Source organism: Salvia hispanica, chromosome 5 (genome assembly GCF_023119035.1).
Source record: "Salvia hispanica cultivar TCC Black 2014 chromosome 5, UniMelb_Shisp_WGS_1.0, whole genome shotgun sequence".
In the NCBI taxonomy this organism is placed as follows: domain Eukaryota; kingdom Viridiplantae; phylum Streptophyta; class Magnoliopsida; order Lamiales; family Lamiaceae; genus Salvia; species Salvia hispanica.
The window spans coordinates 11,064,253-11,078,265 of record NC_062969.1 but is presented as its reverse complement, the minus strand read 5'-3'; the positions used below and the strand labels follow the sequence as shown (position 1 = coordinate 11,078,265).

The 14,013-nt window shown below is 37.8% G+C and overlaps 2 protein-coding genes across 3 annotated transcripts; both read right to left on the bottom strand.

The window, feature by feature from the left end:
• Positions 1 to 1,327: 1,327 nt before the first annotated feature.
• LOC125188310 lies at positions 1,328 to 4,259 on the bottom strand. The gene is made up of 12 exons (XM_048085088.1): positions 4,083 to 4,259; positions 3,942 to 4,010; positions 3,776 to 3,862; positions 3,564 to 3,662; positions 3,321 to 3,416; positions 3,141 to 3,206; positions 2,925 to 3,015; positions 2,728 to 2,795; positions 2,564 to 2,629; positions 1,963 to 2,013; positions 1,788 to 1,852; positions 1,328 to 1,597 (listed from the first exon to the last, which is right to left on the bottom strand). The coding sequence occupies exons 1-12, from the start codon at positions 4,257 to 4,259 to the stop codon at positions 1,522 to 1,524; spliced, it is 1,011 nt and encodes a 336-aa protein (XP_047941045.1). The 3' UTR covers positions 1,328 to 1,521.
• LOC125188311 (adenylyl-sulfate kinase 3) lies at positions 3,941 to 8,688 on the bottom strand. 2 transcript variants are annotated; one of them, XR_007170719.1, is made up of 9 exons: positions 8,462 to 8,687; positions 7,691 to 7,822; positions 6,973 to 7,117; positions 6,568 to 6,717; positions 5,866 to 5,981; positions 5,684 to 5,768; positions 5,465 to 5,511; positions 4,083 to 5,380; positions 3,941 to 4,010 (listed from the first exon to the last, which is right to left on the bottom strand). XR_007170719.1 is itself a non-coding variant. In XM_048085089.1 (7 exons), exons 2-7 carry the CDS (start codon positions 7,094 to 7,096, stop codon positions 5,279 to 5,281), a joined length of 624 nt encoding a protein of 207 aa, XP_047941046.1. In that variant the 5' UTR covers positions 7,097 to 7,117; positions 8,462 to 8,688; the 3' UTR covers positions 5,087 to 5,278. The 2 variants fall into 2 exon arrangements, 1 of the variants encoding a protein (XP_047941046.1); XM_048085089.1 differs by lacking the exons at positions 3,941 to 4,010; positions 7,691 to 7,822 and having other exon boundaries at positions 5,087 to 5,380; positions 8,462 to 8,688.
• Between the last annotated feature and the right edge of the window lie 5,325 nt (positions 8,689 to 14,013).

Below are 14,013 nucleotides of genomic sequence, written 5' to 3'. Positions count from 1 at the left end.
ACTACACATTCTACATTATTTGATGACACGTGACATTCATCTAACGGTTACATCACAAGATCTAATTACTGAGATTTACTTTGATTTTTGACAGATTTTACTTATTGATCTGATCACATCCCTATACTATGTAGGAGTATAGTCTTTGATTTGATATACTCCTATGAGATAAAACTCGGGGAAATAACAAACTCGGGTAACGTTTATGATATTATTTATCAATTTTAAAGTTCATGAGAAAAATCCAAACCTTTTGAAATCTATAATATTAGGTGTCAATATCCAGATAAAAATAGTGGACTAGCCAATAAAATAGTAAATTTTTTAAAGATGGCAAAGATATATATATTACAGTAACAAAAAAAAGGAATAACCCCTTTTATTATTTTTTTATTGTTGTAATTTATTATCATCAATAATAAGTTTAGTTGTGAATTGTTGTTTTAATGAATAATTCGTGATGTAGAAATAGTTTTGATCCCAAATTTAATCATTTGATTATTGGTGCTTTGTTGTTTATTTATTTATTTTTTATAACAACCACGAGGATATAACATTGATATTGTAAAACAAACTTAAAACTTGAATCATCCGAGTCACCGTTTAGCCGGTTGGTCTTGTAGGAAAATAATTTCCTAATGATATCATCGTAGCTAACGACTAAACCTGAGATTATTAGTTGTTACTTAGGTATCAGTGACAATATAAATACTTTTACCAGTAAATTTATGTCACCATTTCTCTGATGTCGATGGGAATAGGCAATATATATTATTTTAATTATTTAAGCATATTCTAATGCATTTAGACGTACATTTAATCTAGTTAAATTTAATTGTGATTCTAAATTTTAGAGATGTTGTTAAACTCTAGTTAGATATTATTGAACTCTAATAAATCAATAGTACTTTATAACCCATATGGTTTGTGCATTTGAATATTTTTGGGATATGAATTTGGCAAGCACATTAATTAAGTCCCAACACTGTATCATTTGTTTCAGCAAGCCATTGCACTACTTTTTCCTTTCTTGTTGCCAGAATCTGCCGTCGCACCATTTCTATTGAAAAATGAAACAAAATTTTAAAAAAAGTCATTGTCAGCCTCAACAAAGACGCGGTGTGGTGTAGACGTGTAGTGATGCCCAAACCGAACCAGACAGGCAGCTGATAACAAAACCGTAACCACGATAGGAGGTGTAACATTGATAGGCCTCCTAAATTCAGTAACTGTATGTTTTTCTCTTCAGTTTCAGTTCCGTTATTAACGTAACATGTTTCGCATATAGTTGAAGAAAATGGTGTAAAACTGTAAATAGACCAGGGGAAACCATGAAAATTGTTAAATTGGAGTAAATTATTTAAGAATTGACAATATAATGAAGTTGGAGTCAAAAGAAAAGCTAAGATTTTTAAAAAAAAAGTGGGGCAAAATTACACTTTTTGTACTTAGACATAAGTTTGGAAGGACAAAATTACATCTGTGCGTATCCCACCTTGTATCCGACCCCCCATGCAGCGATCAAGCTGCAGAGGAGGGGGGCTGAGCCTGACTTCTGGCAGCCTGAAGCATTTCTACTATTAGTGTCTTCACATCCCTACAATAGTAGTCCACAAAAACAATAACACGGTATTTTATGATAGTATGTCACAGTAAATCAAATTGGGGGACGAATACTAGCCTCCCAATTTATACAATGGTCACTTATCATCTCAATCTAGATGCTAGAATCCACAATCTAATAATAGTAAGCATTTAAGGCAACTAACTGAAATTTGTGTACTCACTTTCTGTCTGTAGCACGCCTTGTGAAAGGAATTCGGAGCTTGAAAGTGTTGCCTTGACAGCCAGCCTTCACAGGAGATTAGTACATTTAGAAACACTATTATGAATAAAGAATAGCGCAGATAGCTTCTTTAGAGTAAAAGGGCATGAGAGAACAATCTAATGTGCAAATTCAACCTTCACGTTGAAACCCAGACTGTCTATGTCCAACATGTCTGCGAACTCCACCTGAAAAATGGACTATTTTCTGAGTTACATATTCTCAGGATCATATAAATAACGAAACGTATCAAACATGTGCTGATGGAATTCAGAGGGACATCCCACCAAACGGAGGTTCACAGACCAGTTCATAATTCGGGAGAAATAACACAAGACCACTCAAAGGATGACTAAACCTTAATGAGTCCTAATAAATTATAATAAATGCACAATACATAGGTTGCACCAACACACTAACTAAACCTTATTGAATCCTATTAAATCATAATGCATAGGTTGCTCCTACAGCTTGAGAACAATCAAATGCTAAAGCAGTATAACGAACAAAATAACTGAGATCCACTGTCACATTCTCTACTCAGTAAGAACACACTTTGGATGAGAAAGACAATAAAGTAAAAAAGACAGTCACAAGAGCAAGTTTACATTCTCTTTCTAGTTCAAAATAATGCAAGCCAACTTTATTAAACGAGTTGAATTCCAATTCTGACATTCAAGGGAATCATGTTTCCAGTTGTTGCTGAAAGAACACCAAAGAAAAATATTGCAGTATTACCGGGACAGAGGTAGAGTGCTGGACTATCAGCTTTGTCTCATCTGCATGATCTTTATTCATGTGGGACTGCAACAAATATTCAAATCTAGCAGAGTTCAGAGAAGATCCCAGCCAAAGAATAACTTATTAAAGTATACTACTGCTGATATGGCTGGTCATAATACCGTTATAGGCTTTGAGAATTGGTACACAGGATCCACTTTTGCTGTTCTAAATTCCTCCTTGCTGAATTCTGCAAGTACTCGCATAGCAGAAGTCCATCATTCAGCAATAATAAATCAGGTGAAGTCTAACACAAATCTTTTTATGAAAAGCTCAAAATTGTTCGCGTCAAGCTTTAGCTGAGTAGCAACATACAAACCTCCCGATCCTAATAAAGCTGTTGCAACTCCTGACACATATCTAACAACTTTAGGTTCAATCCGCAGAAATTGGAAGTCACCAAAGTCAACCTTCATAAATATTTGTGACAATTTTTAACAGAATATCACAGTAATGCCAGCTTTAGGGTGTTAAATGAGAGTTTACGATGTTAAATGACACAAAATGCTTAGTAAGAAAGTTAAGCGAGCCTTACCCAAAAAGCCTCGGGATGTCTAGCCAAATATGCACTACGAATAGCTTCCGTTTCACTTTCAGCAACCTACATAGATAACATAAGTCTGCAGGTCAGACAAATTTGTCAGAAAAAATGAAACTGGCAATGGTAACAAACTGTAACAGCTTAAAGAGGAAAAACTCAAATCCATGGCCTTACAGGGAGGGCATCACCGTGCACTACGATAACTAGGTCTGTCCTATCTTCAGGATCCTTTGAGACAAGCAATGAGCACCGGGGACTTGCTAAAAGGTCCTGCATAGTTCAGAATGCCTTTACAGGAAATCTTGCCAATAGACTCACAACTCATAATTTAGCAGATATAGAAAAGTTCGATTAGGTGAAAGAGAATCACAGCTCTAAAAACAATCAAATTATAAGTTATAGTAAATGATTACAAACCTTGGTATGAACTGCCAAACTACTAACTGCTAATATTGGAGATCCATAAGCATCACAAGCAAAGTCCACCATCGAACCTGATGGATAGCCCTCATACTTCTGCAAGATAGCAGGGAAACAGGAAAAGATCTTCCACAGTTTTGTATAGGAATCCCAAATTAAAATTTCTATTTAATTTTTGTTATGCGAATGTTGATGTGATTAGAATTAACCAGAGAGAAAGTAGAGAGGACTCCGCGCAAACTGTAACTGAGAATTGTCTTGATTTCCTCTATAGGAGGCAGCCTAGCTGCTTTTTCCTATTAAACAAAACAACAATTACAAATTCAAATTCAAATTCAATCCATTAACGCGCACACACAGAGTGAAAATCTGAACCTGGTGAGCTTGGATGAGTTGGAAGACATTAAGTTGGGGGTTGTTGACATCGGCGGCAGTCGAAGCACTCTGTCACATAGAATTGAAAATTGAAAAGAAAAAAAACGAGCGATCGAAGAAAAAGAGGAAAAGGTTGAATACCTGATTGGTGGAAGCCATGCGTGTTTGTGATTTGAATGAGGGGAGGAGGAGTGAAGGATAATTGCCCCCATTTTTGTTGTTGTTAATCTTCACACCAACTAAGCGTGAAGAAAAAGAAGGAAAGGATGGAGTGAGACGAGGGATACGATGCGATAGAGACGCAGCGACACTCGTCATCTTCTTCTTGCTCGTTTCTTCCTTCCCTCAAAATGCTGCGCCTCTCATTATAAAATCTCGCAGTATAAAGTTAGTCACAAAAATATTACTCCCGACATTTCATTTTGCACACTCTAATCAGATAACTGTCCTTCTTTGTTAACAATACTTTGATTATTTCTCATTTTTTTTTTTTATTTTATCAATTTTACATTAAAATTCATACCGAACTCAAATTTCATATATTTAACAAGGAAGTATTTACTTATCTAATTTACTGTAAATTGATAAAAATAAAAATAAAAATAAATATATCTGTTAAAACTAATAAACAAAATATTTTTAAAAGAGAATGCATTTCATGATTCATCTCTTTTTCATTGGACAACATGACTTAAACACAGAAGTCCAGACTTGAAACTTCAACACCAAACAAAAAAGATAGAGGAGGAAATGAAGGAGCTTAAGCTACAGCAATCCCAACAAATCTGAGATGCCTTCATGAATCAATAGAGAAAGTCGTGGTCGTCGTCTTCTTCTCGGTGGTGGGGCGGGGGAAAGCAGAACAAGGCTGCGAGGCGGCCAAAGGGGCACCAGAAAAGGAGGCGGAGGACATCACCGCCGCGCAGCCGCTGCGGGAAGCAGGCTAAGCATTGACACACAACCGCGGACAGCTCCGCCACCCCCACCACCAGTGCGGTGTTCAACACCATGCTTGGTCAATGCTTATCCAAGTATCTCAACTTTGGCCTTTAGTATGAAGCAACATTCCGAAATTAATGCGCCATTTATCAGGAAAATACCTCTTTATCTACTAGGACCTACCTTGTTGCAATTTTCCATCAAAATATCCAAGATATTCATGCCACATTTTATATATTTATATTCATAAAAAATACAATACAACACAAATTGTTGGACTAGTAATGTTCAAAAGAAGGACCAAAAAAACGAAGAAAAAGAGCAATCAATCTATAATATCATAATTATCATCTAATCTAAACATCAATAATCAGCATGTCATGAAACATTTCGTATGGTTACTGAGCTTCAAGATATCCTTTGTCTTCCAGGTATGATACCACCTGCCCAGCCATCTCATTCGGTGTCGGGCAAATTCCATCCTTCTGGGTTATCTCAATCTGCACAACCATCATAACAATAATTTCAGTCGCAGTGGCTTGATAAGGAGGGCCGGTATGATTTAGAGCCGGCAAAGTACAAACCTCACAATTCGAAGGTGGTTCGTATGGATCATCTATTCCTGTAAACCCTGCAACATTGTATAATCTTTTCATACCACATGATCAACTTTCAAATTACAATAAACAGCATTCAAGCATGAGGAATTCTTGACCTTGATATTTCTTTGGCTTAAGTTTTGCACATTTATAGAAGACAGGCAACCTAGAGAACAACCCTGAATGGCACATATAAACACATACCTTTGATCTTCCCAGCTCGTGCAAGCTTGTAAAGACCTTTGGGATCCCTTTCTTCACACAACTCTAAAGGCATGTTTAGGAAGACCTGTAAATATGTATTTTGGATGGATTAGGTATCTCAGTTATCCTAAACATAAGAAAAGTGTGATCTTTGAGAATAAACGAACATAACAAAGCCTTGCCTCAAAAAAGTTTTCTGGCAATAATGCACGACAAGCATCACGGTCTTTACAATAAGGAGATATCAAACTAGCAATGCAGATTAATCCAGCATCAGCAAAGAGCTTTGCAACTTCCCCTGGAGACAAAAAAAGTTAAAACTTAATTGTTATGCAAAAGCAATCAAGCAGATTAGCCTTGTGGAGGAGTGAGTACTGCATAGTAAAGATAATGTTGTCTCATAAACTGTCCCTATGCCCATGGTCAGCTTTATGAGGATGCAGCTCATTTTTGGTCAGCCTAATGTTTGAAAAGAGGCGATCTAATTGGTTAGGCCAACCATCCAGTAGATCAACGCCTTTAACCTCACGTTAAACACAAGATAGCAAATTGATGCCTTCATATTGTAATCTTTCACTAGTTCAATGTACCAACTACCTCTAAGTCATGGCTAGTAGATTGTTGTCTACGACGAGTATGAGTCTATGGATTTGTCACTATGGCCTATGCAGTGAGTGGTACGAAATAATTGAGTATTATCATAAGATGTCTGCACCTAAATATACCAAACTAACAAAATCTTTACAACGTGAATTACCTAAAAAGAGCAAGAACTCTAGATGAAAAAGGATTGAGCAATTAATTTTGTATGCAGTCCAACAAAAGGCCAAAAAAACAAACAAACAAGAGATGTAATTCCAAATATCCAGAAACTGTTTACTTACCAACCCTGCGTATATTTTCAGTCCGATCCTCAGGTGAGAAGCCTAGATTTTTGTTTAGACCATGCCTAAGGTTGTCCCCATCGAGAACATATGAAAGTTTCCCCCGAGAGTGCAATGTTCTATCCAGTGAGCATGCTAGGGTACTTTTACCTGCAGAGATGATCAGAGAGCATTATACAAAAACTGAGGATCGATTAGAAGGTGGTCTTGTTAATACAATGGTTATGGGGCAATCAAAAACTATTAGCTCCAATATATGATGATCCCATCATCCTAAGAGTGTTGAGACATGTGACACCGCGTATGAAATAAGATGCTGTGCATATACAGATTGTAAAGACTCAAGGCATGGATGTCTGTAGCAACTACAGCACAAAGAAAGTAGACAGATCTGCAAATACAAACCTGATCCACTCAAACCAGTAATCCATACAACGCATCCCTGTTGATTAAGCAGTTTTTGCCTGTCAACCTTCCCAACAGGGCATTCGTGCCAGAAAATATTAGTTGAATTGCCAACGGTAGACATTAGGGAAAATACTCCTTTATCCTGTTAAGATATATGGATAATAGGATTCCTTTAACCACAGAATCTTGAAGAAAGGATCAGAATAATATATCATATATCAGCTTTAAAGGCTCATTTTGAGATCCTAAATTCCATCTGTTTATAGAGATATTTCGCTAATGACTGAGAAAGACCTCGACAATGATTCCAATACACTATTTGTTATGTTGGTAACAACATTAATCAATCATACAAGGCCAAAAACTGAATTTGTGATAAAAGAAGATTAAGTTAGTCGCAACTAAAACGCCAACCGAGATCTACATATAACAAAAAAAAAAGTTGAAGCTTTTGCTCAATTTCTCCTGATTTTGTGATAAAATAAGAATAAGTTTGTCGCAAATGAAAAGCCAGCAAAGATCTACATATAACAAACAAAAAATTGAAGCTTTTGCTCAATTTCTTCTGATTTTTCGAAGACATATCGAACTAGCATTATCCAGAAATATACAGCATATAATAAAAGTTGGGCAAACATAGAGAGAGAGAAGCGGCATTCCTTGTGTTCTCCAACAGATTGCGAAATATTAGAAGCAGGATGAAGAAATTGGATACCTTGAAGAATGAGAAAGGGGGGAAATTGGGGATTGAATGTGGACGTATTTGCCGAAGAGAAGGGAAAATGTTGATTTGCGATTGCAACAGAGTATGGAATTCTGACGTTGAATGCAAATTGAAACTGCAGAGCTGAGCATTCAAAATTTATAAAATTTAGCATTGAATGCGACATCTCACTAAAACTAATTTCCAATACTATTATTCTTCTAAAATATTAAGGCCTTTACTTTGTACTCTGGTTGAGATTAATTATGTTAGATAATATAACATGTAATTTAATTTTGTATACTTAATTTAATACTCCCTACTATACAATATGAGTGAGTATTTGGTAAGATAAATAAATCAGATAATTTATCTTTTGTTCAGTACATTTGTTTATGGAGTATTTAAATTGGAATGAGGCAAAAGTAACCGCACAAAAATAGGATACATTTATTAACAAATAAAAATTGAGTTGAAACTAAGACTAATATTAAGACAACCATTTGTATTTTCATATCACACGTTATGAAATGCCATAAATAAAATTGATTACCTCCCGAATTCTATAACTTTTTTTAAGTCAGTCTATATTTCTTTTAAATAAACTATACTATGAACCAATTCCAAAATCAAATTAGGAAAATATAACAAACCATCAATTTAGAAAAAGGGTATGTTCGACCCCTTCTTCTTCTTCTTCAACTTATGGTGAAATTCCCCCATATTTAGCCCTTCAATTTAGGTATAGGGGATGAAATAATGAATGGAATGTGAAGTAATTACCTTGATTCACAACCAAAACTGAAGCTTGGGAAGCTTGAACTCTTTAATGGAAGTTGGAAGAGAAGGTAGGAGAAGAGGAATGAGATTTCGCGTAGTGCAGGAACACGAAGAAGACAACCGGTAAAGGGCACCGACTGTGGCGGCTGGGAGAGACGGTCCGAGCAGTCAGACAGTGGTGGACTGGTGGTGATATTTCTTCTCTCTTTCTTCTAGAAAGTGTGCTATTAGGATCCAATTTCTCTTTTGTTCTTTTTCTCATTTCCATATTTTTAATTTACTTTATTTTTGTATTTTGTCCTTTTTAATCCCATGTGATAAAATAAGGACCCAATTTCTCATTGCTAATTTACCTATATTTTTTGAACACTTGATCCAAAGCACTAATTGCTTTATTTAAATATTTTTGCCAATGTCTAATTAATTCTATTATATATCAAACACAATTAACTAAATTAATCATGAATAAATAATGACTCAATTTCTCATTTCTAATTTACCTATATTTTTTGAACACTTGATCCAAAGCACTAATTGTTTTATTTAAATATTTTTGCTAATGTCTAATTAATTATGTTGGAAAGATAAATTGAAGAGTCCCAAGTATGTTGGGAAAAAAATGTGTGGAGTCCCAACTTGTTGGGAAAAGAATAACATTTATAATGTAGAGTTCTAATAAGTATAGTTCATAGGTATATTTATATCTAGAGTCCTATAAATACCCATGTAATATGTATCAACAACAACTCAAATCAAAATGTAGTCTTCAAGAGTTCTTCAGTTTTATTTTTCGCATTTTACTTTTCAACATGGTATCAGAGCATGTTCGATCACATGGGTCGATCTGTCTCTATATCAAAAAAAAAAAGACAAAACAAAACAAAAACCAAAAACCCTTCCAAAAAAACATCAATGAAGAGAAGGCTCTGCAGTTAGCAAGGGGCTGAAACTTTGCCCAACAGCGAGAATCTTCACCAACAAAGTGATGGCATAGCAAGACCCGACGGAAACAGCGTCACGACGACAATGATAGTGTGTGTGGGATTGGCGATGGCAGTGAGGAGGTTGGGCGAAGCCAGCACAACGCCGGTGGTAGGCCAAGGCGATGGCAACAACCGCTCTGGACAGAACCATGAAGCCAAGAAGTGTGGTGCTTATGAAGAAATCACATTGCCAAGAAAGGAGCTAATGGAGAGAAGAAGAGAGGCCTTCGAGACGAAGGCCGAGAAAACAGAGGAGACAGGCTGCGACCCCAACCGCCTTCAAGAGAATAGAACAGTTGAGCAGTCCTCGGTTTGTCCGGTCGAGGGGGAGAGAAAGTCTCCAAACGCAAGAAGCCGGCAAAGGAGGAACGAGCAGAAACCCTCCAAGAGAGGAGAGGCAACTACCAAAGAGAGTGCAGCCGTGAGAGGCTAATGGATGAATCGTTCAGTGAGGGGAGCAAAAGCAAAATAACTGAACAACTGAGAAAAGAACCACTGATGGAAGAACCGAAGGTTGTCGAAAAGGCCGCAAAGTAAAAGCCCAACCACGAGTCTTTGGTGGTCATTGATGGAGCAGTTGATCCATCGCACAACCTCAGTCAAAGAGAAGGAACAAAGGAGTTCATTGTCTGTGCGGCGAGGGGGAGAGAGAGATAGCAGCGCCACACACAGCCACTGTGAATGAAGCCGGCGTAGGAGGAGAAGTTGTCGAGACCACCCAAGAAGAGTCAACGATAGAATGGACGTTGCACATGGGAATTCACAACCCACAAAGGTGTTGCGGTTGGAGACCATGTGTAGACGATAGAAAGACAAGCAAAGAATGTCATGAAGAGCTGAAGAAGGAGGGCGCACAATGGCCGGAGAAGCTCCGACCGATGAAGAAGCGGGTGACCAGAGTTACAAAGGATGTCGTGCCGATGATGGAGAAAAGATGGCCAGCCCTGATGAGAGAGGGGAAGAGAGGCTGCGAACGTATATAATAGCATCCGGCCGAGGGAGAGATAGAAGCAACTGCCAAATGACTCATCTCTGAGTCGGAGAGTAGCATCGGACATGCTGAGTTATCGCTGATGGGGAACGAGGCTTGGCAACAACTCATTCTAGAGGCTGATGGAGAAGAGTTGGTCGGCAAAAGAAGCCGACAGTGGAGGAATGAGGAAAGAAACATTGAGAGAGCGGAAGCTCGTCGAGATGTCTTTCGTGCAAAGGGTAGAGTGATAAGACTAATTTCATGCAGTGGTTATGGGGTTAAATTCAACGAATTTCTGGGTCTAACACAGCTTTTAAGTCAGGTGTGTAGAAGAAATTGCCAGATCCAGGAAGGAAGAAAATCACCTGGTGAAGGAGTTTGGCGAGAAAGTGAGCATAAAAGCAAAAAATTGCCCGGCGAAGGGGATTGTTAGATGAAGGGCAAAGAAGGGAATTCAAGAAGATTCTAGAAGATCACATCCACGTTGACTCAACTTATTTTAACACAAATGATACCCGCAAGTGTACGGGGCTAGTGTAGCAATTAGCAAGCAAGAGTATCGTATCCCACAGAGACAAATTCGTATCAACTTAACTACCACGAACAAATGTTGACTACTATCTAGAGAATCAGGAAATGTTTGGTTTTGTTCTAACACTATGAAAAGCATATAATGAACAAAGAGATAAATAAAAACAATTAAACACGGAGTGAAAAGATAATATGGAGAAAATTGTAGAACTCAAGGATCCGATGCACAATTTCAAGCTCTTGTCCAATCAAATTGTCTTACCTTTTGGTGTCTCTAGAGTTACTAAGTCGACCACTATTATAGATTAAACCCCCTCCCGAGGTGAAAAACTTGTAGATTAGGTGCTAGGATTGAAGTCCCCTTCTAATACTAAAACCCCTAACTCCCAAAAGCTCGATTAGGTCAAAGACCTCACTCAAAACCTCAACTCTCCCGAGTTTTATTGCATTAAGGTGTGAATTATTCCTATTTCCAGATTAATTATGTCATCTCCCGATTAATCTAATTAATCCTACACAATCAAGTGGTGATCAAGCAATTGAAAGGAAAAAACCCAAGAATAATCAAATAACTACAAGAGCAAGGTAAGAACAAAATCAATTGGATAAAAACTATGAAATTAATGCATCTTCACCAAGAATTCTACAAAAAGGGTTTAGCTACTCATGTTCATGGAGAAAACCAAGTTTAACACAAAGAATCCGAACAAAAACATGAAAGATAGATACTAAGAACTCATGTGGAACGAATCTATGGAGTGAAGTCTTCAATCTTCCGATTTTGAGTCTTCAATCTTCCGATTTTGAGTCTTCAATCTTCAATTCTCTCTCTAGAAGTGTTCTTGGGGGTGTTTTTGAGTGTTGGAGGCGGTAAGGTAGAATAGAATCTCCTCCAATCCAACCCTAGCCTTTTTCTCTTCATTTTCCCGTAAAAAATCGCGTTTTCAGAAGTCAAACCCATCAAACTGACTGACCCGGCCGGGTAGGAATTTAGTGCTGTAAATCCACCCGGCCCAGTGACCATTTCAGACCCCTTTCTGGATTCGTCACGCTGTCTTCAGGATACCCGGCCGGGTGGAATATTTGTGTTGTAAATGCACCCGGTAGTTTTCCGGCTCCTTCTGTTCTTCAAGTCCTACCCGGCCGGGTAGAATTAATAAGAGTAAAACTCACCCGGCCGGGTGTAGCCTTTAGAGGCCCTACTGCCTCATATCCACAATCGGCCGGTTTTTTGCCTCTTTTTTTATCTACTTATCCTAGAACACTCAACAAACACATGAAACTCCAAAAGATAGGTTAATTGGAAATAGACAATTCAAGCATCGAAACTCAACATTAAGCACCTCAACATACCAATTAAACCGACTAAAACATGAGTTTATCACACGTCAATAAATAAAGAGCACGCAACACACATGGATCATCATCTCTCTCACATTTTGCTCTTAGCTCACTTTCACACACTGTTACACACACGTGGGGGATATCGGAAATTCATAGGGTTCGTCTTTTGATTGCTGTTGTGTACCACCGTCTCCACGTGAGGCGAAGAAATAATTTACCGCTTTCGTTTTAATTTCTACTCTGAATTTCCCCGAGTCTTCGCTGTTCGAAGCTCAACGTTTATTTTGTTGCTGAAACCTTGTTGAATTCTGAATCGTTTGGCTATGGAAGTTTATGTGCTGTTTTCGTTCTATATTTGTGATGATTGTTGCTTTACTTTGGATGCTTTTCGCACTTGATTTGTTTTGTTGAAGTTGGATTGTGTTGGAATTGTAGTTAATCGGGTGAATCTAGTTAGATCGGAGTAATCGGAGATGAGAATTGTTGTGGTTTGTTGTGGATGGATTGGATCCGGAGCGGATGAAGCATCCGATGTTAGATCTGTTGAATTCTGCATCGTTATGAGTTTTTAGTTACTGCTTTTAGTTTACTTCGTCTAGCTATTGTAGATCTGAGCATTTTCCGATGATCTATGTTTTTCTGACGTTCGAATCGTTATGTTCTGTTTCAATCTGGTTGTTGCTCTGTTCTATTCGTATTTATGTTTGAATCGGTTGAAGATATGAAGATGGATGTTAGTTAAATTCATAGTTAGTTATTTGCAGTTTTTCATTTGTACCTTTGCTATTTTTGGAAATGGTCCCCACAGTTTGTGCTTCGTCTGTCTAGTCATTTTAAGAAAGTTATTCACTAGGTCTGGTAAATTTTGTCACTGAAGTGTTACTCTGTTTAAATCTCTGTTTTCATCTTGCATGTTTTCGTTATGTTTTCCTTTTCCTAGGTCTAGCTGTTAGAATAGATCATTTGCACTTCCCGAGTCTAGTAGTTAAGTTCTCAACCCAAGTTTGCGTGGCAGCAGCCAAACCAGTCCAAAGTCCTCTTAACTCTTCGCGTCCTATCTGTCTCTGTGGGTTCGACCCCTTGCTTCTCTATGCTAGTTATAGTGTAGTGGGTTGAGGTATTATTTCTTTGACAGCGAGCTGAAGGTGAGTCCAACGACCGTGATCTTCTAGTTATTGAGTTCTTAGATCTTGCAGTCTAGTAAATTTCCTTGACCTGAGGATTATGAATTAATTGATATGTATTGTGCTTCCAGCCCGACCTCTCAAATGTCGCTGTTGTCGGGGATGGATGGCGTAGTTTGTTTGAGTGTTTAGAGATTTTGGCGTATATAGTTTTGGTTTCCTTTTCGTTTTTCTTTATTTTCAGTTTATGAGCAGAGGCTCACGGTTTGGAAACTGGAGTAACTCGTCTGGATAAAGGAACGTACAGTTCAGGTGGCAAGTCAAGGAGTCAATATCTACGATCACCACTGCTGGGGTTTGGTGCCCCTTGCACAGCGGAAGACTTGTACAAAACAAATAAATCAGATACGGATCTATTTGACCGATTATGCGATTAATCAATTCACATGTTAAACAGATAATTGCATGCTAGAACGCAAATAATTCATGCTTAGAAAATATAAATCCTAAACATGATTTCTACGGTTTAGGATTACCGATTTAGATTCTCCAAAGAATCGTCGATTTCTCGCGCCTTTTCCACGTGATGATCTTCAATAC